At 44.2% G+C, this 27514-nt stretch overlaps 2 protein-coding genes across 5 annotated transcripts in view; one reads left to right on the top strand and one right to left on the bottom strand.

The window, feature by feature from the left end:
• Positions 1 to 12530, top strand: part of UTS2R (urotensin 2 receptor) — a 375701-nt gene extending 363171 nt beyond the window's left edge. Inside the window, exon 3 of the mRNA XM_085616864.1 lies at positions 12404 to 12530. The gene's annotated coding sequence lies outside the window, so the exon portion shown is untranslated. The remainder of the gene's footprint in view (positions 1 to 12403) is intronic.
• Positions 11259 to 27514, bottom strand: part of OGFOD3 (2-oxoglutarate and iron dependent oxygenase domain containing 3) — a 1085915-nt gene continuing 1069659 nt past the window's right edge. For all 4 annotated transcript variants that reach the window (XM_085616866.1, XM_085616868.1, XM_085616865.1 and 1 more), the window contains one exon: positions 11259 to 12590. In XM_085616866.1, coding sequence (XP_085472992.1) covers positions 12454 to 12590 — 137 coding nt within the window. In that variant the 3' untranslated portion in view covers positions 11259 to 12453. The remainder of the gene's footprint in view (positions 12591 to 27514) is intronic.

The following is a 27514-nucleotide window of genomic DNA, read 5'->3' as shown; positions in this document are numbered from 1 at the left end:
AACCTGTGCCCTCAGGGAAAGCATCATGTTAGAACATTGAGACGACGTGAACCTGAAGTCAAAGAAGAAGTGTGAAGGTGCAGAACACTCACCGAACCATTAACGCTCCTGTACCCGCCCAACACACCGGAGCTCCCCCAAAACACACACACAGCCTCTTCCTAACGCGCATACACAGCTCCCCCCAAACATGCAGCTCCCCCTAAAAAGACACACACACCTCCCACCGGGGTACCATCCGTCTGGCTCAAGATCCGGTGATGTGTTTTCAGGGTGGGGTGCGGTGTTCTCTGCGGCTGGTAAGGAGAAGCCTCTTACAGCATTAATGCTCACAGAGAAGAAATACCTAGCACCCAGAGGCGGCACCAGGCCGTGCGCAGCTGCGGTATTAACAGCCCTTTTAAATTATTCTCACTTTGAGTCGGCTAATGTCCGTGAGTGCTTAGAAGCGGAGAGTCCAGCTTTAGCCAGCACTCACAATAATTCGCATTACTCTAATATTTTGCATTTAGTCTGATACATGGGTTGTTTAATAGTTCCATTTGGAAGTCTGCAAAATTATCTACAGTCAACCCTCAGACAATCACTTTTATAGAGCTTCATGTCCGTGCAATCGTTTCTAAGTGCTGTCATTCACAGGTGGGAAACTTTCCAACTTTAATTGTATTCAATGCATCAATATCTCGAGAATGACAAAGAGAGTGAACTTTACCGGACTCCTGACCACTCATCACCGGAGACGTCGCCGGCGAGCATTTAACCCACTGAACTCCCTCACTGGTTAATAAGACGATCATGCATAATTATTAGTCCGGACTTCTCGTGCGGGTCCTGCGGCGGTAAAAGCAGCGCACTCCGTGCTCTAACACTAGTAACAGTGGTACACACGCAGACTTTAGCTGTGACTGCCGATCACCAGTGAGCCCTGAAGTGCTGCCGAAGTGAGGGTGTAAAGCACCTAGCCCGGCGTCCGCGTATGAACTGCTCTATCTTTGATAAAAACCTGCAGGATATTGGTTGCTTTAGTCATGTGACACAGGAAAATGCATTCCCATTGCTAGGACACCAAAATTCAAAATAGCTTCGGGCTGTCCACAGTCCCTACGGACTACGGACACGCGCATGCTGTCTGCTATGGACAAATGGCAAGAGCAGCCATGTTTGTTCATGCAGACGCGTGCACGCAAGCCCTCGGCAGAATCGATTCCAAAAGGTACTCGCAATAGCGAGACCTAAAAATGGCTTTGTTCCAGTTCTCTCTTCTAAAGAAAGTGAAACCGTTTGTTCCAGAAAATGGATGCAGAACTGCTACTCGCGCCCTCGTACTCTTGTATCCGGATTGTTGTGGTAACGTCCTGCTCCAGGGCCGGACTGGCCAGACCGGGCATCAGGCGTTTCCCTGGGGGCAGGTTTTGAAGTGGTGGGGACCGAGTTTGCAGTAGTGCTGCAACATCGTTCCCCAGTAACAAAAGCAGCAGTGCTTCACACCTGCAACGCCCCCTGCCCCCGGGGGCAGGGCTGACAAAATTGCCAGGGCTGCTTTGGGTTCCCAGTCCTGCTGCTTTGGGTTCCAAGTCCGGCCCTGTCCTGCTGCTTTGGGTTCCCAGTCCGGCCCTGTCCTGCTGCTTGGCCTCCTGGACTCCACTGTGGCACCCTTAAGGGCATCCTGCACGGTGCAGCAAAGCCTTGAATTGACTGTATTGTGGGAAGATGTGGGCCTTCAAGAGAAAGGTCATTTAGACCAAGGCATTCGCATTTTTTTTTTCTGTTTTCTAATATTAAACATCATGAAAACGACGAACAGCTCTATGCACTTGCTGTGAAAGCCCCCATAAACATAGTTGCTTTTCTTTACATGTCTATTTATGGCGCGCTTGAAAATAGAAACCTGGAACAGTTTTATTGCATTTTTGCAGTCACTAATTTATCAGCAATAGGGGTATTCTGTCACAATGCCGGCTTTCAAACTGCAATGTGGGACCCAAAACCACTCGAAATTTGTGTAAAATTGAAAGCTTTTAAGTGCAGTTCTCAGTATTAACTTTCATCTCTGTTACAATACAACTAATCAAAGAGCTGCCAAGCCTATGCTTTTATGCGAGATCTAAACATCCGAAAAAGATGATGCAAAGAATGTGGGACTGTGGCGGCACAAATACAACCATGAAATGGTACCCTGCCAGTGAGCCTAGCGAGCGAGCCTGAAGCTGTCACGGAGGGTTGGTGGAGGTGAGGGTAGGGAGGATGGCTTGTCCCTAGAGGCTTTTTTTTATGGGTAAAATGGACATTTCCAACATAAACCATATTAAAAATGTCAACAATATCTAATTGGCCAATTTAGTAGGACCATCCTGGGTGGGGCTGACAAAAGGCAGGTAAGCGAGCTTTCCAGCTCCTTAGTTGCTCCCTTGGTGAATGTTTCCATTCTTCATAAGTGGTCGGGCACAATTGTGAGATAATACTTAAACACTTGCTTGAAAACCAATTTCACTCGTTTCACACCAGTGAAGAAATCATTTGCTGCTGGCATGCGGCGTTTCTGTGCACGGCATTGCATGCTGATCAGCTGTTTAGCCATGCTTGGAGCAATGTCATGACCTTCCTGGGCATGGTGCCAGGCATTGTGCGAGCTTTGTTTTGTAATTTGAGAATACAATTATTTGAAAGCCTAGCCCACTTTCTCGGATGCATGTGTGTTCCTTTGTTTGCGCTAGTTTGTTTGTCTTCATCTTGTGTGTGGGGGGGTCTCTCGCAGTGTATGCCCATGTATGCATTTTGTTTGTGTGTATTTGAGGGAATCGGTTTGCTTCGCCTGCAGCTGTGCGGATCTGTACGTTTGTGACCGTACGTGTGTTCATTGTGTGACAGTTTGTGTTGTGATGAGAGTGCCAAACTGTAGGACGTCTAAATAGAGCAACCGTCTTTATTATTTACCATTATCACAAATCAAGGCCACTCTATTAAGGAGAGGGAGTGTTTGAAGAATATTATGAATCCATATCTCGAAGTCCAAGAAAGCCAGCGGCAGAAATATTCATTTATGTATTTACGGAGCACATGTTCACCCCTGGGTATGTTGTGGCTGAATAACACATATTCCATGCTATACAACTCAATTGTTCTTATTAACGACCTCATGTGCGGATGAGTGGACATGCCGGGGCTTGAACCTCTGGCCAGGGAGTCAAACACACACCTCTATGGTGAATGCATAAGTCCACTGAGGTTTCAGACCTGGCCAAGAGGCTGTAACAGGCTACAATCCTTTCAAGCCTGCATTAACATTATTATCTTTTGACTCCACCCACCCACATTCTTATTCACCGACACTCCCACTGATTATCTCAAATCTCATTACTCACCCATTCACTGTTGTCTTTTTTTATTAAGAGGCTTTACTGAGGACTGCATGCTTTATTTTAGTCTCTTTATGGTGCTCTGACGCATGCTCCCCGCTACACCCTAATCTTCCCACATTCACCTACACACTTACTTTCATTCACGTACTCACCCACCTGCATTCAACAATTCCCTCACCCTCACCACTGCCTTTTTTCACCCACCCCTTCACATTCGCTCATCCACATTAAGCTATCCACTGCCATTCACTCAACTCATAGGCCTAGCCACCCACATGTACTCGGCCACTCAGTCAACTCCTACAAGCATTCACTCACACAACTGCACACAGCCGCATCCATCGCGTAACCAGCAGTATCACTAATAGAAAGCTACAATTAGCAGCTTTGTTAATGCTTGTTTACAGCTGCAGAGTACAGCTCTTTAATGTGAAGTGGGACATGAAGTAACTGATCTGCACAGGAATAAACAAGCATCGCCGATTTACTAGTCCTGGCGATGATGCAGTTAACATTGCATGCATTGCTGCTGTAGAGAGACACCAGCCCTTAGAGAGACATGGAGGCTGAGTGTAGGCCAGAACCTTCACCTCTATAGACAAATATGCAGACTCCAACTTACTTGCGTGTTTGTCATGCAATGCTCTGCTCCAATCAAGGCTTCCGTGGGCATGTTTATGACTTTCGGTCAAGTCAGGTTACATACTCTTGTCTCCAAGACAACCATTGGAGGATGCCATTCAGCGACTTATATATATTTCAATGAGCTCTTCTCCTGCTTCCAGGGACCAGGGGTATTTCAAGCAACATCACATACAATTAATGAAATGTGGCTGTGACCTGACATTCCAGAAAGATGCCTTACGAAGCTCTGTGACGCCGGGTCACGTGCTTCTTAACCCACCCTTTCCCCTTCTCATAACCGAGTGGGGTGTGATCAGTGGGGCTTGTTGATCTCACACACCCTTGGGGAAGATAGGACAGGGTGGAGTACCAACAGTTAAATGACATGCAGCCTTTTAAAGCCTGGGCTGGATATTTAAATGTCCCAGGCTGTTTTCTATCTGCACTCAGGGTAAAGGAGTGGCTAAGCAAGGGACATCACCTACGCCATCAAAACCTATGGCGGCTGCGTGTGCATAAGGCCTGCCAGCGCTGCATGCCAGCATCAGCAACATGCCCAGAGGCTCACATAGGCAGAGTATGCTTGTGAAGTGCACTACTTTTCAACTCCGGGCAAGGGTCCGGCAGAAAACTGTCCATAAACGGTTTTAAGTAAATGTTTCAATAGAGAGGCCACAAAAGAGATGGGGCGTAGCCCCAAAGCCCTTGTGCACCAGCCACACCTGATTTGTAACTCTAAGTCTATTGCTTTTCTACAGGCTGAAATGAACGCTAGGCGGAGACACCACTCCGCCCAGAAAGGCTCCGGTATCCCACGTTTAATATTGTAAACACAGGTGGTCTGGCACTATTGCACGACAAAGGTGTGGGCAGTGATAAAGTAAAAAGCATTACACGAATCCGCGACTATAAAATCATTAGGAGGGTGGTTTGTTGCCTGCAATGGTCGTTTACTTGCCTAAGACTGGTTTTGGTGAAGTCTACGAAGAGAGAGGGGTACTTTACTTCAGTCAGAGGAACCAGAACTGTCAAGGGAAGGTAAGAGGGGATGATGCGTACCCTGCGGAGAAAGGCACAGGAAGTCTGAAGGTAAGAAGCAGACGCCTTCGTTTCCCAGTGAAAGGCCTTGACATTGTATTCAGGCTAAAGCTAGATCCTCAACTGCCAGTGATAGGACCGTATGAGGGTATGGGTCAATGCTGTCACCTCAAAGGGACTGAACAAGGGCACTGCATGAGAAGAGTGATAGGACAGGCCAACGTGGTCCAGTGAGAGGAACTGAGGAAAACTGTGAGCAGCTTGAACTGCACGACATTTGTTTTTTACTTCCAAATGTATCTGTTTCAATGACGGCTCGTTCTTTCCGTCAAATATATCTCTTTGAAAAAGTGATCAAACATATATACAAAGCCCAGACTTAAAGATTACTGCATCTAAAGTGGGGTAAAGAAACATAGAATGCCAAAACAGCATGCTTATGACACCAACCCTTCTGAGAGCCAAGTTTCTCCAAATACTGACTCCCAACCATTTCTGTGCTTTGCATCACAGCTGAATTTATCCTGGGAGCAGAAATCTGGGCCAAATTCAAGTATGTGTAATATTGCTTCTTAAGAACCAGGTGTACACATTCGGCAAGATAAGGGAGTGTTGAGCTTTTCTGCACAAGGGTAAAAGACTACTCACATTTTTTACCTGGGCACGTGAATAGTTGCACCTTTTCTCGGAAACATCTGGGTAACCATCACGTTATCAAGTAGCAATGTGGTCCAGACAGCCACCACAAAACTGTGGCACCATTTCAATCCTTTAGGTCAAGTAGTGTTCTAGCCCTGTGGAGGAGGAAACATTGGCCTACACCTAAGTGCCACATTTAATTTACTTGTAAGTCCCTAGTAAACAGTACTACCTGTACCCAGGACCTGTAAATTAAATGCTACTAGTGGGCAACAGCACTCATTGTGCTACCCACTAAAGTATTGCTGCAAACCATGTCTCAGGCCTGCTATTGCAGCCTGTAGTGCAGTATTAAACTGCCATTTCAACTTGGCAAAATAAACCTCTTGCCAGGCCTAATTCTTCCTTGTTAATATGTCTTTGTCACGCCAAATGTGGACCCTATGGGCTCATAGGGTAGGGTGCATGGTATTTATAAAGTAGAACACGTGGGTTCAAATTTTGCATGTCCTGACAGTGAAAAAATCTTAATGTAGTTTTTCACTGTTGTAAAGCCTACCTCTCCCATAGGCTAACACCCTGATTACATTTATTATGTGCCAATTTAAGATTGAGAACAGGTAGAGAAATGATGTTCACATATAAATGAATTGTAATTTAAAATCATCTTAAATGCTGAAGTTGGATTTTAGTTTACAATTCTATAATTGCCACTTTTATGAAAGTCTGTATTTTTCTGGCCATACTAACTCTCTTCCTGCCAGTGACCCAGGTCACATGATTGTGGATGGCTCTCCTGTTGTGGGTTATATTTTACCTCCAGGCAGTGAGCCAAAGGACACTTAAGTGTGAGGGGATAGGATCAGTGGTGGCTGATGACTTTTCAAAATGGTGTGGCATAAAAGTTAGGGGTAAATTTGACTTTACATGTGAAGTGAGCCCGACTGGCATACGGAAGAGGGGGGGAGATGTGTGTGTGTGTGCGTGTGCGTGCGCATGTGCGTGTACCTGATATCTCTGCTCTACAGGTATTGGCACCACATGGGGGTCCGGAACCGACTCTCTCTCAGCTCCGCCGGGCGGGTAAATTACAGCGATGATGAAAAGACCCCCTGCGGAGGTGGCTGAAAGCACCAATAACAACACGGCTCATTATCCCAGGTGCTATTTATACCAGGCATAGTCTGCATTGCAAAAATATGCACATGCCTTGCTGAGCTATTTCAAACATGCTGGGCACAATTTTGTCTCCATATGTGCACCAATAAAACAATTACATTTTCATGGCGCTCTTAATCAGGCTACAGATAGCAATAGTTAAAAATAGCATCAATACAATTTTCGTTCAGTGGAAAACAGATGCAGTCTTAGAGAGGACAACACCCCTTTGAACGATGGGGAAATTATACAGTGCTCCAAAAGCTGCATTCAAAGATTTTACATCTAAAGTCTGTCACTTATTTATTAATTTGTCAACTAAATCTTAAATCCTCTTTATACATAATAAAGATTCTTGTCTCATGGTGATAATGTTTAAGTCCTAATTCGTCAGGCAAGACACGCATTAAATATAGAGCCTTCTTTCCTGCAAACAAATACATAGATGTACTAACATTTGAAATAACAAAAGCAGAATGTCATGTGTAATTCAGAATATATTTCCTGAATCAATACCTCAGCTGAAACGCATCACAGTTACTACTAAAAGAGTGCAGGTGTAATGATAATACTTATGCACGAAAAGCCTGCGAAATTGCAAAGCAATTTCAGGGGAAAAACATGTCTGTATTGCTGAAACCCATTTTTGGCTGAGTGACTCTAATGCAAATTCAGCTGGATTTATTTTCAGCATGAGGTTAGAAGGATGCAATCGGAATGAACAGCAGAACACATCAGGGAAGTTCTACTTGTTAAAAACCCAAGAGGGGAGTTACCGGGCTATTTCAAACATGCTGGGCACAGTTAGATGCCTCCCCATGCTCAAATTAAGCTTCAGTCACACTGTATTAGTTACACAAAAATGAAATCCGATCTGCCCCCTTAATTAATAGTTGTCTCAACAATGCTTGCCTCCAGCCTCCTTTCACAAAACATACGTAGAATTTGATGTGAGCATCTAGCAAATCACGGCAAATTGTTATGAGAAAGTGTGCGTCTCACAGGAAGTGAATCTTTTCGTCCTATAGAAGTTTGTCTCTTTTCAGGGGGGGGTCTTCACCAACTTTAATGCTGCACGGCAACTTGAACAGCTGAGCCAATCCCTGGATATACATGTACTTTTGTGGCCATATCCCATTCTGAGTACTTGCTTGCTTCTTCCATAGCAGGAGTCCAAGCTCCCCAGCCAATCCAAACACTGCTCTTATGCTGCATATAATATTAAGCATCATAAGAGCAGAGCTAGGATTGGTTGGGGCATGCGAGCATGACGCTCCATTGAAGACCGAAGGGGCTGTACCTTAACTGAGCAGCTCTATGGTAGTCTTCAATGTAGAAGCCTGAACTGCACTAGTCAGTCTGGCCAGAGCAACAATACCGGCCAATTGGACATGCACAGGTCAGTTTCTGTCTCAGCTGCTCATCCCACCCAATGAAAGCTCTGTAGCCCCGCCCATAAGGACTTAAATGAATGGAGGTATACGTACAGTATGGGGCTAATATAAATAGTCAAAATTAGACTTGGCGATAGTGGCTCGCAGCAGCAGGGGGTCAATGCCCCTGCGCTCATATGAACAAACCACTGCTGGAGAGGATCTTCCTGATAGGAGGGCTGAGGAGAATGTATACCCTTCCGTGATAACATTCCAAAGGGCCCTGCCTGCTGCCCGCACAACGGAACCCAACATCAGTCCTGCCATTGCCTTTGTCATCCTAGTCAGTTTGGAGCCAGGGGAAGAACTGACCAGAACCAGGATTGGGGGTAGATCACGGAGTACACCCACACAAAAGCTGGCACCAGGCATAAAAGTGGTACCTTTAGAACCTCCCATCCGAACACCCCTGGTCCTGTGGAAGATTGAGAAGAAGGACTGTATCAAAAGGTCAGGAATATGTTTAAAGTAAACAGAACAAAAATAACCCCCCCCATGCTACCAGATCTCGACAGAATATCTACTATATTTATAAACAAGTAGAACGAGGACCGCCCATGGTACAATACAAGACTTAATACCTGTGAAAACAATTATGAATTGTACTTTATACTGGCTGCCAAACTGCACCAGCCTAGTCTGGCAGGATCTAGAATTCGTTTTTAAAAGGATTAATCCGATGGACAAGAAAGGGGGGATGGAACAGCTGACAGCTGTCCCATTCAATCCAATCTATAGTGATAATAGAAACTATTAGGAGTACATCTGGTCTCTCCATCATGTTTGGAGACATGAAGGTATTAGGCCAGGCACACACTTGCCATGACAATGAGAAACCAAAACTGCGGTCATCTCCTCCTCCTCCTCTCATTAGTTATCGTGGAAGGAGGAAACAGCTGGCTGCAGTCACATTTAGTGGAGCCCCTATGTTAATAAATAAGGAGCCCATGACAGCTGCCCTTGCGTCTTTCATTATAGTCACACCTATACGCCCGTAGTGGTTCGGTCACACTATATGTATATAGTGGTTTGTTTGCCAGGCCTGTTGGGAGTCGAAGGGGAAAGTGACCCTGTCATGTTGGGATGCTCCATCCTCCCAGGCACTGAAACCCTATACTACCCTGTGAATCTCAGTAGAGGGACCACAGGAGCATCAACAGTGCAAGCTTCTCCATCAAACTACAAAACATGTACAGCACATGCAGCAGTAGTACAAACATCTCAGTCTCATTCACACACAGACAACAGGTATCAAGCCAGCAGCAGTACAAGATATTTACAGATGGGCAACTGGCCCCACCAATCGACCCCCTAGCAACGTCACTGCCTATGGTGCAACTCATCCAGTCTAGTTGAATAAAGCAATTCCCTTTGCCATGTAACAAAACAAGGAGGACTAGAAAAGAAAAGGAAGGAAAGGGTGCTTTATGTGGCTTCCATGCAGAAATCTTCTCTCCATCATACAATACAATACGTGTCTTAAATATAGTGGCTGAGCCTCCGGCTATAAAAATGTAAAGAGTCATCTAGAACAATGCTTTCCAAACTTTTAGAAACACTACCCTACATTTTTTAACGTCACCCCTTCCTGGCCCATACAGCTTTAATGGACATGAGGCGAACGTTTAATGTAATAACAGAAGCTGTTTGTAAACGTCACGACCTTGACCATGTCCTTCGATATCAGACTATGGCCAAAATTGCGATCTAACCATAAAAGTGGCAGATTGCACTGGCGTCTGGAGCTGGAACGCTCTTCACAGTGGGGTGCAGGCCTGAGGCATCCGTTCAGTATAATCAAAAGGCCGCTGAAAAATGTTGCCATTGATACCAGTGTTAAAATAAGGCACGGTGGTTCCTTTTGGACATATATATATATATATATATAGCAGTTTCATATATCTTGAATAAGGGCCAAGAGCATTGGAGCACTTTACATGCACCCCAGATTGCATTACACAAGGTAACGTTCATTTTATTTAAACACAGGAAAGTAAGGGATCGGGCCAGAATCAAGCGGTGTTGACCCAAGTCAGATTCCCCAAATCCCAAGACAGTAACTCTGGGACAGGCATCATCCATATTTTCCAATTTATACATGAAAGTCGTACAAGAGTGGTGTGGTTATGTAGGATCAGAGATAGTGAGCACATTCTTTGTTGGAATGGCTTTGTGGGGTAAAACAAAATAGCAGCAACAAATATCGGACGGTTCACGCCGACTCGCAGAGGTTTGTTTTAAAACTGGACTTAGGGACATTGTTCGGCACATTTGCGGTGGTGCATAAACAGGACTAATTATTTTGAATTGTACTTGTCAACAGACCAGGACTTTTGCGACCCACCAAAAATCGGTACACGACCTACCAGTGCGTCCCAACCCCCAAATTAGGGAAACGTTTACCTAGAATGTAATCTTCATTGCCCCAAAGTGATATCACTGACTGGGAAGCAGTAAAGATCCTACCTGGGGTCAAAGGACCATCATGCACTGCAGCATTCCTAGCATCATGACTATCGCTGGAGTTAGCTGTAACAAAGGCAGACACCTACAGAAAGCTCCTACTGGAAGAGTGGGGCGAAAGGCCCACATACACTTGCTGGCACCCTCAAACCAGTAGGAATTTGCTCATTGACTCAGCATAACATTTATCAGAATTCCCTCACAGAGACCTGACTGCCGACATCTTGCAATGAATTTGATGGGCACATCCGGTGCCAGACTCTACTTGGGCATAGACTGGAACTTGTTACCTAATTACCTCCATGCAGTTCTGGCATGAAACACCAGGAGCTAACTGGCTGAAGCTTCTCGGACAGGAGGTACAGATTGGGCGTGGGTTAGTCGTGAAAACCATTGCTTTCAGCCGGTGGGGCACCAAAAAGAAGTTTTCCAGTAGCCAATGTAAACAGATAAACTAGGAATGATACACCAGTCAAAAACCTACGCCGCTTTCCAACAATGGCAAGTGTGAATTGAAAAGGTAATAATTCTTGACTCTACACAATTAAAGGGAAACAAACCTTCACTTTACTCAACAGCAGGGAAAAATGTTAATTGGTTAAGCAAGAACAAGGTACACAATGAAACCAGAATACACAGCGAGCTGTCACTGAATGGCCCGAATGCTAGAATCACCGAGACGTTTTATTTGCCCTATGTATCTTCTGTTATTTACTAAACGTTTTACAACTTTCTCAGTTTGCTTCCTTCTTATTCTTTGACACACTTGTAGTGTAAATCGGGCAGCACGTTGTACTTTGTCCTGTATGTGGAGTGTGGGTTGCAATGCATTTACATAAAGTAGCAAAGTAAAGCGATTCTTTTCCACGTGATTTGTCAAAGAAGAGTCAGGAGAGAGAAAGTTGGTGGATTTCAGGTGTAACTTTCAGCTGTTACACCCCCCCCCCCCCCCCCCCAAAAAAAAAAAACGACAGATACAATTGTAAAAAATAACTGGATGATTCTGGGCTGTCAGCAAGTCAATGGCAAATAAACGCGTGCGTGGTTTTAATGTGCTTCCCTGTCTTCTTGGCTGTGTCCTAACATCTGACGTGAGCATTTTAAATATGCCGGATCTATTTTAAATCACCAGAATTACACGATCAAACCTGCAATACATCCAGACACACAGCGATGGGACCAGAGCTAATGTTCCTTAATTAACTTCAAATCGCAAGTCCAACCATGCAATCAGGAGTGAGGCAACGTGATCTAGTTCTGTGAATTATATAATTTGCAGCACACAGGTGTATACTTAAATATTCCCTTACAAATGCATGCAGGCATATAATAACGTGCCTGTAGTGAGTGTGCCAGTCAGCGCGCTGTCACTGGCTCAGTGCTTTGACGGAGGTTAGGTGTGATAGTCTCATGTTCTTGCGTCAGTTTCTCTCAAACTCATTTCCTACATCCCTGAAATGTACGGAAACAAATCAATGACATAAAGGTGCAAAAAATGTTCATCCGTCACAAACGTCTGTTGAGATTCATATATTGGCATAATGTTTAAAAAAAAAAAACTACAAAATTAAGTTTTATTCTGACACCATTCCGATAAATGTTATTGAAACCATTATGTGAAAAAAACAGAGCTGGTTTCCTTTAAAATTGACCTAAATTGCTAATCTAACGTCCTTTTTCTTCCCGCAGGGTTTGCTGCGCTGACGCGGAGTCGTTGTCGACGAGGACGCAGGCGGTGGCTACGTCAGTGACGGATCCCCGATTCCGTGGTCCGGGTTGCAGGTGAAGGAGATGGTGATGGCGTAGCGAGTGCCCCAGCGCACTTTTTCAACGCGGTGGAGATTTTCGGAGCCAGAAGTGAAGAACGATACCCGGCCTATGAGACACAGAAGGACAAAGAATTTAGAAACAAAAACATAACAGACCTCAGAAATCATTTTGGACTCTCTGTACGAGACGTCTGCTGCCATGCACAACACTGTGACTCGGGCGCACTCAGCTATTTTCTAGGGTTCGCTTATAGTTATCTGCTCTTTTTAAAGATTTGTTTGTAACCCTGGAAGTAAACTGTTGCATAGCCAAGTTACACGACAATTGATTGTACTCCCTCAACGTATTGCAAAGGGCATTGTGCCCGGAAGGACGCTGCTGCTTTCCTTTCAATAAAGAAAGACATAAATTGAAATTAACCAACTCTAATTGTGTTTGATAAAAAGCATAGGAACCATACATTTCTGGCAACTCATACCTACGCAAGTAGCCGTCTCTGTTGTACTGCTGTGAGACCAGGATGTGTGGCAAGGGACTGAGAAGAACTGACAAACATATGTGCGAATATTGGCTCATTGTAGCATAACACTAGCCAGGGGCTCTAGTAGACCCGAGCTACTATTGGGGGGGCTTGTAGACTCCCAGCCAGGGCCAGATCCAGCGCTGTTGGCAGCTGTTACTACAGCCTTTCTTGGCGCTCTCCTCCCCATACCCCCCTTCTCCATAAATTCCCACACTACCACTCTCCACCAGTACACCTCATCTCTCCGTAGCCTCTCTCTAACATACATATCATTTTTGATAGTGCTACCCATATTTCACTCACACTCAGTTCTGTGACCTGCATAGTACACGTTCTTTGCAGCAGGCACATTAACCCTCAGTGCTACTTTACGATGAGCCAAAACTGCAACTAGACAAAAATCTGAACTCTCACTAGTAGGAACATTCATCATCAAAGTTATCTTGATATTTTTATTGTTGCCTGAATGCTACCTGATGCACAAGAAAGTTCATTTGCTTTTACACCAAAAATTATTTTTAAACAAAGCGCCCCCCACCAAAGTCAATGGCAGGTACGGCTGCACCAGTTCCACCGCCCTATAGCCAGTCCTGCGCCCAGCAATGGGGCAGGGCAAGAATTGGGGTGAGAGCTAACCGCATACCCATTTTTTTTAGGAAAAAGATCTATGTAAGTGGTGGGGACTGATATTTCTGCAAATTCCAACAAGCAAATCAAGTTATTTAATTTCTTGTAGATGATTTGAGGGAGAGCAGACTCCTCCCCTTTAAACTTTTTGAAAGTTTTGGGATCAAGTTTACTAAAACGCCACATACTTTTATGGGTATTTGTGAAATATTCCAGTACTTTCATGGTGCACCAGGGAAGCCTCACATTCCCTAGGAGTTGTTCTCGTTTTTTTCAAATGTCAAGTCAGACATTACTTTCATTCTACCAAGGTACTCATTTTTGGGGTGAGGCCATTATGCCAAGGAGTACAATCAATATGACAGTACCAAAAAGTTACCACAGATACTTCAGTTACAGGTACCTCTAAAACCTTCCACCGGTATACAAGGGTCAGCATTTTGCCATTGATACCTCCGAATAAAATGAGTACAGGAATTCTTATGACAAAAGTTACCTCAAATATCAGTTCCAACATTTTGCTATGGATCCACCCAGTATGCTAAGAATAACGTGCATCATGTCAGAGCCTACAGCCAGGTGAGGTGGCATATGTTCTGGGTCCCTTCTGCTGGGTAGGACTGAGCTAAAGTTTTTTTCAGTTAGACAGTCCGACTACCCACAGCCAATGATGGTGTCTTAATAGAAGCATTTCAGGGCCTGCAGTTTGCCATAGGTAGCACCTCCCATCCATGTTCTATTAGTGCCCTTGTTGATAAGGCAAGAATAACCTCCAGTTTGCCAGACCAGCAGCACACTTGCACACATATCACACATACACTGACACACACACATTCTTTCACACGCACATTCTCACTATGGGCCACATGCTTCAAAGTTAGGAATTGCAATTCCTAAATAGCGATTTTTAAGAAATCGCAATTTAGGAATCGCAATTCTTTATGCATGGAAGAATCACAAAAAAAATTGCCATTCCTTATTGGCGACTCGCAAATTGTAAATCGCAAATAAGGCATTGCTTCCCATTCATTCCTATGGGCCCAGAGGCCCATAGGAATGAATGGGAATTGCATGCACAATTTGCGAGTACCAAATAGGTACTCGCAAATTGTGCATGCAATTTCAAGGGTGCAAAAGGACACCCTGATGCACCCCTGAAATTACAATTTAAAAACATGTGGCACACACACATGCCCCAAGAGCATGTATGTGCGCAACATAGAACCATTAACTTTGAGTTGATGGTAATTTGCGTTTCTTAGATGAGAAATCACAATTTTTTGTTGTTGTTGCAGTGCATTTAGGGATTCGCAATTTGCGATTCCCTAAATGCAATTGCAATTTAAGTAATCGCAAAATTAGCGATTACTTAAATAGCGTTTTTTGCATTTGGATGATGCATCCCAAATGCAAAAATTGCGGTTGCAAAGGGGCAGATTCTGCGAATCTGCTCCTTTGTAACCACAATTCCCAATGATGCATGTGCCCCTATATCTCTTGCACTCTTTCATGCATTTGTACTCTTTCACACTCACACACAGAGACACTGACACTCACACTTCCATTAGTCAATCTGCTTTTATTGTGTTAGAAAAGCTTGCCCTGCTGCTTCTGCTATAACTGCCATACCATTTAGTAAAGCCAAATAAACACATATTCTCTATACGCTATTCAAAAATAATAATATATTGCCTTGTCAATGTTTGTTACAAGTAAGATGTGACTCAAAAGTACACTTCCTTAAAATAGCTGTATGTGAATTATATTTGGTTTCACATGTGAATCAAGCAGTTACAGTATTGAAAATGAACTAATCCACGTTCTAACATGTAATAACAGAACATCCAACTGATCTTGTTTCAGGGATTCTGCACAAACACAGAACTATGCGCACGATTATGGGATCTTGGTGTATAGGGACTGGGTCTTCCTACCACCTTAGTGCCCACGAGCCCCGGACCGACTAGCTATAGTGTCTCACTTGCTCTCCTACTCACTCACAGAGAAGCAAATGATTAGACACCCCACAACACACTCCCAGATCTCTCAGGAATCGTAGTAACAAGACACACCCTTTCGCTCGCACTCTTGTACTCCTCCACAATAAGATCTGATAGAAATACGAAATAGTTTAAAACATTCATGTTAACTAACATGCAGTATACGTGCCACGACCAGCAGGAAAATGCATAGTACAAATATAGTCAGCATAGCAGCTAGTCCATATGTCATGAAGGGAGATGTCATCATAGAAAAGACAATGGAGCCTAACCTCACTCCCCTTGCTAAGAGGAAGTATTATTATATATTAGAAGTTCTCTGGGCTTTGTCAGCAGACCTCATACCTCAGCCTATAGATTGTAGATCTACATCATAGGTGCTGTCTCGCTCTTCTCCCTGGTAAGGTCCATCTCCCCACAGTGTCTCACTTAACTTGTGTACCCACTAAAAAACAAAGTACGTTGTCCAAACAACAGAACAGCTCCCTCAGTACGTTTTGTCTAAGGGCTGGCGAGAACAAAATAACAAGGGGCATTGTTGTTCGACCTTGCACATAATGTTCAGTCAAAATCGCAGGAACATGCATAGTGTGAACACAGCGTTGAGTACTCATGTGAAAGCAGTCAGTGAAATATTGCAAAAATAAAGATGTGTAGTAACGTGCGCAATAGCAGCAGGCAAGCTGCAACTTGCTCATGCTAAGTTAGTGAAAAACAGCAATGTCCCTATGGGCCACGTGACACCCTCCCCTTGGCCAGGTCGTTAGCTCTATGCTAAGACAAAAAATAGAAAATAAGCAGAGGTAAAGTGTCTAAGCGTAATTCCAATAAGGACAGTCATGTAGCCAAATCAAAATTTCATGTATTTGCAAGATGGAAAAATGTTGCCGACTGGACACTTAAAAATCCATCCATTCATAGGTAGTCTTCGGAGATTTAAATGTGGTGGGTAAATGCTAGGCCTGGGCGGTAAATTACGTTCCGCTCGCGGAATTTGGCTAATTTTGCGTTCCGCGGAGAACGCAGAATTGCCAAAGATTCCGCGATCCACGACTTGGCGGAATTTTTTGCTTGTTCGCGCTTTCAAATTGCGTGTTCGTGAGATATTTCCCCCGAGCACGCAAACAGAGTCGTGAACAGGAAAAAAGCATCGCGAATGGGAGGAATTTCTGCGTGCTCGCTGAGATTTTTTACCGTTTCGCGGAGCTTTGCGTAGCGCGACTACGCAAATTCCGCCCACCCCAAGTAAATGCCATGTACTCCAGAATGTTGTCTGTTCCTTCCATAGTAAAAAGGGATGCCATCCAGTTTAGTAGATCGAACGAGCACTCATGCTCCTCATATTCAGAGGCTGTTAGGAGCATGCCAGGGCAATCTACGTCAACTTCGATGAAACTTCGATCAATGAGGCGCTGCACACGGGCACAGGTACTCAAGACTGTCATAGGTCTAAGGGGAGGATAGCACAACAGATGCCTAACCATGGCACATGTCTGATCATGGGCCTTCAACGGACCCAATAGCGGATCGTAATCCAGGGCAGCGTGTGTGGTATTGGAGAGGCAGGCTTCCAGGGCCCATTGAAAAGGGCACTAGTGGCAGTGGAACACAGGTTGCACGCAGGTGAAGTAGGCATAACGGAAGGTCAGCCAGTAATCAATGGCAAAGGATGTCACTGGCATAGAACCAAAAAGCTGCCACATTTGATCACGGTACAGCTGCAACTGGACCTGGTTTGGCAGATCCACAAATCGAGCATCCATAGTGAAGCAATAATAGGAGAACAGGCACGCCGCAAATCAACAGGAGCACCAAGGGAAACCCTCCGAAGGCGCTGGAAAAAATAGAATGGATAAAGGCTGGTATTAGTCCATAAATAGTCTGAAAGGAAGAAACAAGGCTGGATCCCATGAGTTTAAAAAAATGGGCAAGGCCTTCTGTATCAGAAGCAATAAATAATTGGTGAATTAATTCTCCAAAGAGGAGTGGGAGATTTGTGTTTTGCAGCGAGTGTATCTCAATTGCGGTTCACGCCACCTGCAATTTGAAGGTCTATTGCGATGATGTGAAAACCACTTCTTGTTGAAACAATGGCGCTTTGAGTCTGCTTAGTTTATTGAAATCTGTTTTCAAAGTTGGGATGGAAGGCCAAAGCGAAATATCTACAATCCAATGCGGGGGTGGAAACAGGACATTACTGCAACATGTAACTAACCGTAGGCAATGAAGTCCGCTCCGCTAGCGGAGGTTGCAGAGATTTGGTAACTACGCATTTCATTGAAAACACGGAATTCATGCAATAATTCCGACTCCGCTACATAGTGGACTTAGCTACTGCACCCACAACCCTTCGATAAAACAACTTTACCTTTACATGCTAAAAAGCATATAACTAATTCACAAAAGTGAACTTTGAGAAATACCAGGCAATGAGAGAGGTGATGATTTTGGGGTCACTCCTAACCTAGAGGGAGGGCAAGCAGATGCTTTGAACACAAAGAGCTTATCATGCTGAACAATTCGGTGGTGGTCCCATCCTCCTAGGACCATCCCAAGCAAAGTTATGGGCAAAAATACAATGTCAATCAAAGGCCCAGCAAAGCATTATGGGGCGAGATTTTAGAGTTTAGTGAATATTATAGTATTAGCTCTCAGCTGAGCCTGAGAGCCTGCCCCTTGAGGAATGTTTTGATATTGGATACTATAATATTCACTGCACTCTAGAATCTCGTCCCATAATGCTTTGCAGGGCCTTTGGTTGGGATTGTATTTTTGCTCATAACTGTACTTGGGGTGGTCCTAGGAGGATGGGACCACCACCAATCGTTCAGCATGATGTGCTCTTTGTGTTCAAGGCATCTGCTTGGTTCTCTCCCTAGGTTAATGAGGACACCAAAACCATCACCTCTCTCACTGCTTGCTGTATTCTCATTTTCACTTTACTGAGATGACTATATGCATTTTTGCATATAATGATAGACTTACTTGTTGTTTTATCAAGGGTAAGTGAGGTTTCTGTTTTATTAATTGGGGTGAGACAGAACAGAGTTGCGGAGCGGAGTTCACTGAGTTTTTGATATATTCCGCAGAATTACGCATAGTGGCACTCTGCCAACTACGCCCACCCTTACATGTAACCCGTTGCGAAATATATACTGGATGCCGGCTCGTAAGCCACAGCATTCATGATTATCTAAAATGAGATAATTGCCATTAGTAAGCAAAGTTAGTGTGGGAATAATAGCTGGGACGGGGTACCTTTTTAAAAACAAGCCAGATTAGGTGCAGAAATGTTACAGGCCCGGGCAATTTAACTTATTTACAGACTAGGGAATGTCCCACTGTGGAATAGCAGTCCTCCCCTGTAAGGAAAACTTCCTTATCCGCCCGCTGTCATCTGTAGGTGAAAGGTAACCACAATTCATGAATAAATGTACTGCAGAGGGGCTCATACCTACCTACTGGATAGTGTTTCATGCAGGCCGTGAACTGAAATAGTGAGATGAGCAGTGAAATGACCCCATGAATTAACCACACAGCTGAATCAGTCTCTGCTACAGAAAATGGTAACTGCTCTAACTGTTCAATATGTAACAATGTGTATGCTGCGTCTTTCATTGACATTAATTTCTGCTTATCAGTCAAATTAAATGGCAAAAACAGTGCAGACACATTCAAATAATCCCATGGCATTTTTCAACGTTTGTAAGGTCCAAGAAAACTGCATTACAGAACGTAATTGATTTTGACCATGATACAAAACAGACACTTCATGTTGAACAATGTCAATGACAGATGATACAATACTATCCAACGTATATATACGAGAAGGCAGTGTATTAATGGCATTATCTACTCCTACTACAAGGACTTTTTCTAAATTAGCTTGGTCAATTTGGCGGAGATGCACCGCAGCTTCCATCTGGGACAGTTTCCAAAATTCATTGTATACCTCATAAATAAACCGTTTCGTTCTAGGGGATTATGGACCTAAAATAAAACCAGCCAAATTGATGTCACCTGACAAAAGGGAAAGGTGTTGTTTCACAGACGAAAGTCTGGAGTGCTCCAACCATTGCTGATAAAATTTAACCACTGAATATGTGGTAACCGAATGGGAATGTGGGAAACGGGTCAGGTCTACTTTGTGTAAACCCTTTTGTGGTATTCAGAAAACGCAGTTGACATGCATTATAGCTCGTTGGCCACAATAAGCATCCCAAGGAGTCAATGTTAGCAGAGTTAATGGTACCATTTTGGAATAAGCCAACTAAGTTTTCAATTGTGTAGTTGGTGTGTTTGCCATGCATCATACTGGGCCAATGAAGGAATGAAGGGAATATTTAGATGTTTGGCCGTGGCTAAAGCAAAACAAGTGGTCTGCTGCACTGTGTGATTTAAAAATACAATTTTAGACGGTATCAGACATGCACGATGCAAAGCTTCAGTGCCCTGAACCTACCAATCTTTGGTACCCCAAATGGATTTTAAATCAATTATGTCCTTCCAGTGCTCATAACCCTTCAAGAACAAATCATACCTGAAGGACATGAAGTAAACTAATTTAGTGTGTGTCAACGTAAATTTAGTCTGTGGTTGCATCTTCAATTTATAAAATTAGGATTATGGGTCTGAAAGATTGTATCCAGAGAAATATTTAAATTTATTCTGTTGAGTCTTTGAACTCCCCTGTAAAAGTGTTGGACAAAGTTCCCACTGTGTAAAATAAAAAAATGGTCTTAGAGTGTTGGTCTTGTTTAATAAAATGATGGTTGTAATGTTGATAACAGAATAAGTCTGCATAATTTGCCAAATTCAAATACAAATCTTCAGTGTCAAAAGCAGAATAATATTTTAAATCAGAAAACAATGAATGAACGGCCTGAACATCCCAGTCGTCAGAGTGTATGTCCGGTGAGACCACATCTCCTAAAGAAACGTGGAACACGTATTGAATGTTTAAAAGTTCGGTTGGGCCATGGATATCATATGCTACTTTATACCAAACGATTCCATCAGCAACAGGGAATGCTGAAATGGTCACAAGGGCTTGATCTCTTTTCACTATATGTGATGATGTGTTGGGGGTCTAGAACTGCGTCAACCAAGTTCACAGCAGAGCGTTCAGGCAAATAATGACCATTAATGAGCAGAAAAGACACAGTCACAAACCCAATCCACTTGAAGAGGAATATCAATATAAGCTCCATCCAGATGTATGTCCAGGGTGGTACCAAGTACGTCTTTTAGAACCAGGAAACAAAAAAAAGACTGTTAAATGTAGGTGGTGTTCCCACAGAGGAGGACAAAGAAGAAGATTAAGAAGAACAGCTGTTATGGTCCATATAATAACCACTCTCCCCCAGTTGAAACAAGAGTGGTTGTGCAGCATCTGATGGATCATATATGGTACTCTCAGGAATGTCAATTATGACCTCAACTGGAGGAGAAGCATACTCAATGCCTGCATTGGTGGAAGTAGAAGGTAAAACAGGCAAGAAATCAGTTGAAGTTTCCAACTCGCCCTCCATTACTCAAGGAGTAGTCGAGGACGCTGAAGCCATCGTATTCAGTGAAAGGTCTCTGCTTAGAATACTTGGAGGCATGCTCTTCAGTATCAGCCATATGGTGTAACTTGACATGTTCGATTGAAATGTAATAATTCTCCTAACAACCAGGTAAAGGAGGCAGGATCACAGCACAGGTGACCTTCAAGCCAAGGACTCTGACTGGTGCATGGTAAGATGGACCAACTTCTTTTCTGTTCTCCATTTTCTCTTGGACCAGATCGACAACTTTAGAAAGCCAGCCAGAAACAGGAATCAGCACCACCGGATTCGCGGAAGAGGGCAAATGTGCTTTTGCTGGTGAATCATGAGCTTTTTTTAGATCCTGTAAAACAGCACAATGGTTATCTTCGTCAAAGGTTGCGGCAGCCGCCACAACGTCTAGACATCAAGGCCAGGCACAAACATTTTAATGCCAAAGAGCATTGCGTATGGGGTTCACCTGCCCAGAGATCTTCTTGTGAGATTATTTAGTGCACATTGAACTCCATATAAATGAGTCAGCCAACCTCAGCCAGTACCTAAGACTCTAGCTGTCAAAGATCGCTTTAAGTCACGGTTCAACTCCACAACTGAATTGCCCTTAGGCTGGTGTGGAGCCAAATATTGCATCTGCACCCCCAGAGACTTCATCGCATCTCGGTAAGCCTTAGAGGCAAATGCAGGACCTTAGTCAGAATGGAAGGTGCCACATGCATACATCCCGACAAAGACACACAAATCTTAAATGACAGTTCGAGCGTCAGCACTACATTGCGGCCAAACCCAAAGGAATCTAGTGCACAAATCCACTGCAACTAAGATCTGTTTAAAAGCAGTGTCAGATGTCAAATGACCGCAGTGATGAAGATAGATACCTTCAAACGGTTGGTTTGAAATGCAAGGTTGAGTATGTGGTGGACAGGCAACAGTAGAAGGCTTAATCTGTTGACAGATGTCACAAGAAAGAACATATTTACACACCTGCTGATATAAACCACGCTACCAGAAACATTGCTGTAAAAGAGACACTGTCGCTGTCACTCCGGCATGTGCAGAAGCGACGCCTGCATGAGTTGCAATGATCAAAGATAGTCTGCGGTCCTTGTTGGGAATCAGCCGATCCCCAACGGATGGAAAAGTTGCAAATGGATCTTAATCTGAAGGCATGTGACATGAATAACGTGAAGGAAAACCTTGGGGAAGTTCTGTTCCCTCCTTCGTCGTAGCTATAGCTGCTAAAATATTATCATCAATTTTAGTCAAAGACCTTGTGACTGCTGCTGCTGAACAAGTGGGTACTGCGGATTTGGCTGCTTTATCAGCCAGCGAATTACCAACAACATGTGCTCCCACGTGCTGATAACCCAAAGTATGGATAACATGTGCGAGCAGCAAACGTTCCTTAAAAGCGGCCACTCAAACCCAAAGCGTTTTATGCTTAATTGCACTACCTTTAGAATCACGGAAATTATTTTATGTCCAGAAAAACAAGTTATCATTGAAGGATTGTACACAGTAAAACGAGTCGCACACTATAAGTGTAGGTACATCTGGATCAGCGAATTCAAGAGCCAAAACCAAAGCATGTAGCTCTGCCAATTGAGCTGTGCAATCACCAAGAGACTGTGTGTACACCAATGAGGATTTAAAATCCCCATCAACAATCTTACCTATCACTTATTGCACAGGCCGCTGAATAAGCAGGTTTAGAACCAATGGCCAGCTGCGCAGATCCATCAGTGTAAATAATACATTTGTATTGATCCAGAGGAAACAAAGACAAAGGAGGAGGATGTACATGTTCATATTGTAAAAACTCCTATATCTGTAGAGGGGGATCAAAAGATAAGTTGAAATCAGCCGACATCAAGGAACTATGTATCCAACGAGGATGCAAGGCTTAGGAATTTTGACCACTAGCCTTCGTAACCGCTTCTAAAGCAGGTACAGGTGAAACCATAAAAAAGTGTGTTTACCCTGAGCCAGAGCACATTCTTTCAGAATCGCCATCTGGACAGTCGTCAAAAAAATTCTGTAGAAGAGAAACGCATCTCAGCAGAAGTGTACAAATGCGATTTGTAAGCTATGGGGACCGTGTCCCCTTCATTGAATGTAAAGTAAGAAAAACCTAATGTCAGGTACAATCCTTATCACCAAATTTGTAGAATTATCTTGTGTTAACAAGAAGTTGGTCGCAAGCAGATCGGAATGCAGAGACCGAAGAATCGTGGGGTGTTCTGGAAGCCAACAGGAAGCCTAGTAAGTCGCAAGCAGATCGGAATGCAGAGACACCGAAGAATCGTGGGGTGTTCTGGAAGCCAACAGGAAGCCTAGTAAGTAGGTTGTATCAATGAGTATAGAGGTTTGATACGCTGTGCATAATCAGGAATGTATGTCGTCATGGAGTTTAAAAAACCCAGCAAAGATTGTAATTTTTTTAGTGTAGAAGGAGGTTGCAATTGAGCAAATTTCTCTACAAAGTGGGGGGCCAAGACCCGACCTTCACTGTTAAGTTCATATCCTAGAAAAAGGACTGCCAGAAAGGCAATGTGTGACTTGGCAAAGTTGAATTTGGAACCCAAGTCAGCAAAAGACATTATGATGCAGTCCACACGCACAAGATGCGGTATCAGTTCATCATCCGTCAAATAGATGTCATCAACGTATGAGGAAGCATCAGGGTCAATTTCATGTAAAACCAACATGTACGCCGCGAAAGCGCCAGGACTATTCTAGTATCCAATAGGCAAACGTGTATACCTTTTGTGATTGCCTAGGGCACTGAAGGTTGTCTCTGCGATCCTGACCGAACTGTTGGTCTGATGATTCCTGAAAGGAACGAGGAGAAAGAGGATCAGGAACCTGGAACCTCTTTGGTGTTTTAATTTTAGAGCGGTCGCACAAATCATATCTACGTTCAGAAATATCTGGTGTTGGTGAACCAGCACGAGGAGGCGGCTTCTGTTGCTGCTGCCACTGATTTTTATTTCAACCCTTATTAGGAAAGACTGGATGACCCTTCTTTTCAGGAGGGGGCTTATTTTGTACCTGAGTATAAGGTCTTACTCCCAAACTATTGCAACCCAATGATGTATACACACCCACCATTATAATTGGAAACTGTCTTTGCTTGCCAATGTCCACCACCGCCGATAGGTGTTGATGCACCTGCAAGCTAATTGCCTCACATTTGACATTGGCCAGAATAATGTCATAGACAAAAGGGAACAGGCCCACTAATCTCATCCCCAACTCCAGGGCTGGACCAGCCCTGTGTTCATCTTGAACCTTCTTGAGAATGCTCGATAGAATGGTCATCGAGGGGGTGCCAAAACACAGTGTATACACTGCAGCAAACACCGTCCCTAAGGTGGTGCAATCAGCTAAAGCGGGAATAATACCACTAGGTAAACTCATTGTAAGGATCCTGTGTTTTTCCACAGGAGCAGGATGTGGGAAAACAGCCTCGAGTTGTTCAAATGTTTCTGCCAACCAATATGGCAAATCATCTCTAATTTGAGGACGTTTGCCCATCACTGAATTAATCATGAAGGGACTTATGAGAAGACCACCACCATGGCTTGGTGGCTGAGGAGCAGCTCCAGCCGGAGCCACTTGAATATTACATACCATAACCTGTATGACACGTATATGTATATGGATCAATGAGGTATGTAACTGACATAGCTCTGCGAGTGCAACATTAATATAATTCAGATGTGGTGTGAAACCAGCCAACACCGGCCACGTGGCCCCATCGACCGATAACGGCCCGAAACGGACCACAGAAACAGGGTGAGGAAGGGTGCCATTAAACCAAAGATTATGCTCTCAGGCTGTCACTGGAACCTCAAGCAACCAATAAGGGCGTTAATTTCGCATAACCATGGCTGCTGTATATTCATTAACGAAATAATCATTCCCAACAACTGCTGGAAATGTAACCCAAAAGCAAAAAATATCGAAGCGGTAAGCCGCGTCCGCCTCGACAATAAAAATAAAATCAGCCTCCGCAACAGGGACTCCCCTTTGAGTCCTATGAGCAGTAAACATAACACAATTATGTGCAGCAATAGCGACCAGTTGTGCCATATTAGGAATGGAACAAACAAACAGAGAGAACAGTAGCACATACAAGGATAAACAAAAACCTTTTAAAATTCAAGTTTGAAAAACCTATAATCATACAAATATAGCAGGCTAAGCCCCCTCACCACGGATGTCTCCGTTAACTGGTGAGAGGGTATTGTGGACAAGCACAAGTGCTACTCAGGAGTCTCACGAATAAGTACCAGACCTAACGTTGGTGGTGCCATGTTGCAGGGATTCTGCACAAACACAGAACTATGCGCAGGATTATGGGACCTTGGTGTATAGGGACTGGGTCTTCCTACCACCTTAGTGCCCACGAGCCCAGGACCGACCAGCTATTGTGTCTCACTTGCTCTCCTACTCACTCACAGAGAAGCAAATGATTAGACACCTGTTAGAATAGGGGGCTCTAATTGGCAGAGGTAGGTACCTTTATCCAAATAGGGACCTTTGCTTCTAGTCATGGTACACTTTAGATAACCTCTGCTCACCCCCTTGGTAGCTTGGCATGAGCAAACAGGCTTATCCCAAAGGCAATGTGTAAAGTATTTGTACCTACACTCACAGTAACACAGTGAAAACACCACAAAAGGACACAGCACCAGTTTAGAAAAATAAAATATCTTTATCTAGACTAAACAAGACCAAAACGATAAAAATCCAACATACAAGTATTAAGAAAAATGAGTTTCAAAAGGATATTGAAAAATAAGCTTGTAGAAACCAAATAGCACCAACTGGGGCTATTGCGACGTCATGACAGCAATAAAGCCAAAGTATGGCACTGACCGTTCTGGTCATGATGCGAAGTCGGCGAGTTCGTGGAGTCACGACGTCGCAATAACAGGATGCATGCGCTGGCGATGATGGAGTCGGTGCCAGCACTGGTGTCGGGACCAGCCGATAACTGCAGGCGTCGGCGGGTGTCGAAGGGCTTCTGAGCTGAGGAGCAGGCCGGGCGGTGCGTTGTTCACTTTACGAGTGGTGCCCCGAGCCTCGGTGTAGGTCTCAGCATCACATCCATGACACTGACAGCGTCAGAAACCGTTTTGTTTACTTCTCTTAGGATTCTTCCAACTCCCAACAGCAGGAACAACCTCCAAAGGCCCAACACAGTTACAGGCACCTCTTGGCAGGTCAGAACTCCCAGCAAGGAAGTTCAGGAGAGCTGGGGGTGAAGTCTTTGTGTCCCTGAGACTTCAAAACAGGAGGCAAGCTCTACTCAAGCCCTTGGAGATTTTCTTAAAGCAGGGGACACAGTACACAGCAAAGTCCTTCTCCTTTCCTTGGCAGAAACAGCTACTGCAGGCCAACCCCAGACACACAGCAGAGGGGCAGTACTTCTCCTCAGTTTCTCCAGCTCTTCTCTTTGGCAAAGGTTTCTCTGGATTACAGAAGTAGTCTAAAGCTCAGGGGTTTCAGGTCTAATACTTATACCCCAAAATGTCTTTGTTCTCTTTATACAGAGAAGCCCTGTGCCCAGTCAAAACCAGTTCTGTCCTCTCTGGTACAGCTTCCTAGCAGGAGGTGGAGACAGCATTATGGAAATCAGACCAGGCTCATTCAGGTGAAAGGGAATCTCCTCCCCCTACTTTAAATGTAGCCCAGGTCTATTCAGCCCAGCCCTGACTCATTAGGCTCTCTGGAGCCACTGTTCCTCCCCAGCCTCTGACACTCCAAACACAGACAGTCAATCCACATCCTAGCAGAGGCACACTGGATGGCTAAACAAGAAAATACCTACTTTCTAAAAGTGGAATTTTCAAACACAGAATGTAAAAAATCGCCCTCACTAAAAGATGCATTTTAACATTCTGAGTCCAGGCATACTAAACTTTATTTCCCCACCTTGTTCCAAGAAGCAGTTATGTTTATAAGATGTTATAAACAAACTCCCCATTCTGTCCTATGGGAGCAAGTAGCCTTGCAATAGTGAAAAACGAAATTGACAGTAATTCACTATCAGGACATGCCACACACACCAGGGCATGTCCTACCTTTCACATACACTGCACCCTGGCCACAGGGGTACCTTGGGCCTACCTTAGGGGTGACTGACATGTAAGAAAAGGGAAGTTTAGGACTTGGCAAGTGGGTGCACTTGCCAATTCAACGTGGACGTTAACAGCTGCACACAGACACCCCGGTGGCGGGTCCGAGTTACCGTTTCAGAACTACTCATGTGGGTGGTACAATCAGTGCTGCAGGCCCACTAGTAGTATTTGATTTACCAGCCCCA

This window comes from Triturus cristatus, chromosome 7 (genome assembly GCF_964204655.1).
Source record: "Triturus cristatus chromosome 7, aTriCri1.1, whole genome shotgun sequence".
Taxonomy (NCBI): domain Eukaryota; kingdom Metazoa; phylum Chordata; class Amphibia; order Caudata; family Salamandridae; genus Triturus; species Triturus cristatus.
This window is presented reverse-complemented; position numbering and strand designations above follow the sequence as displayed.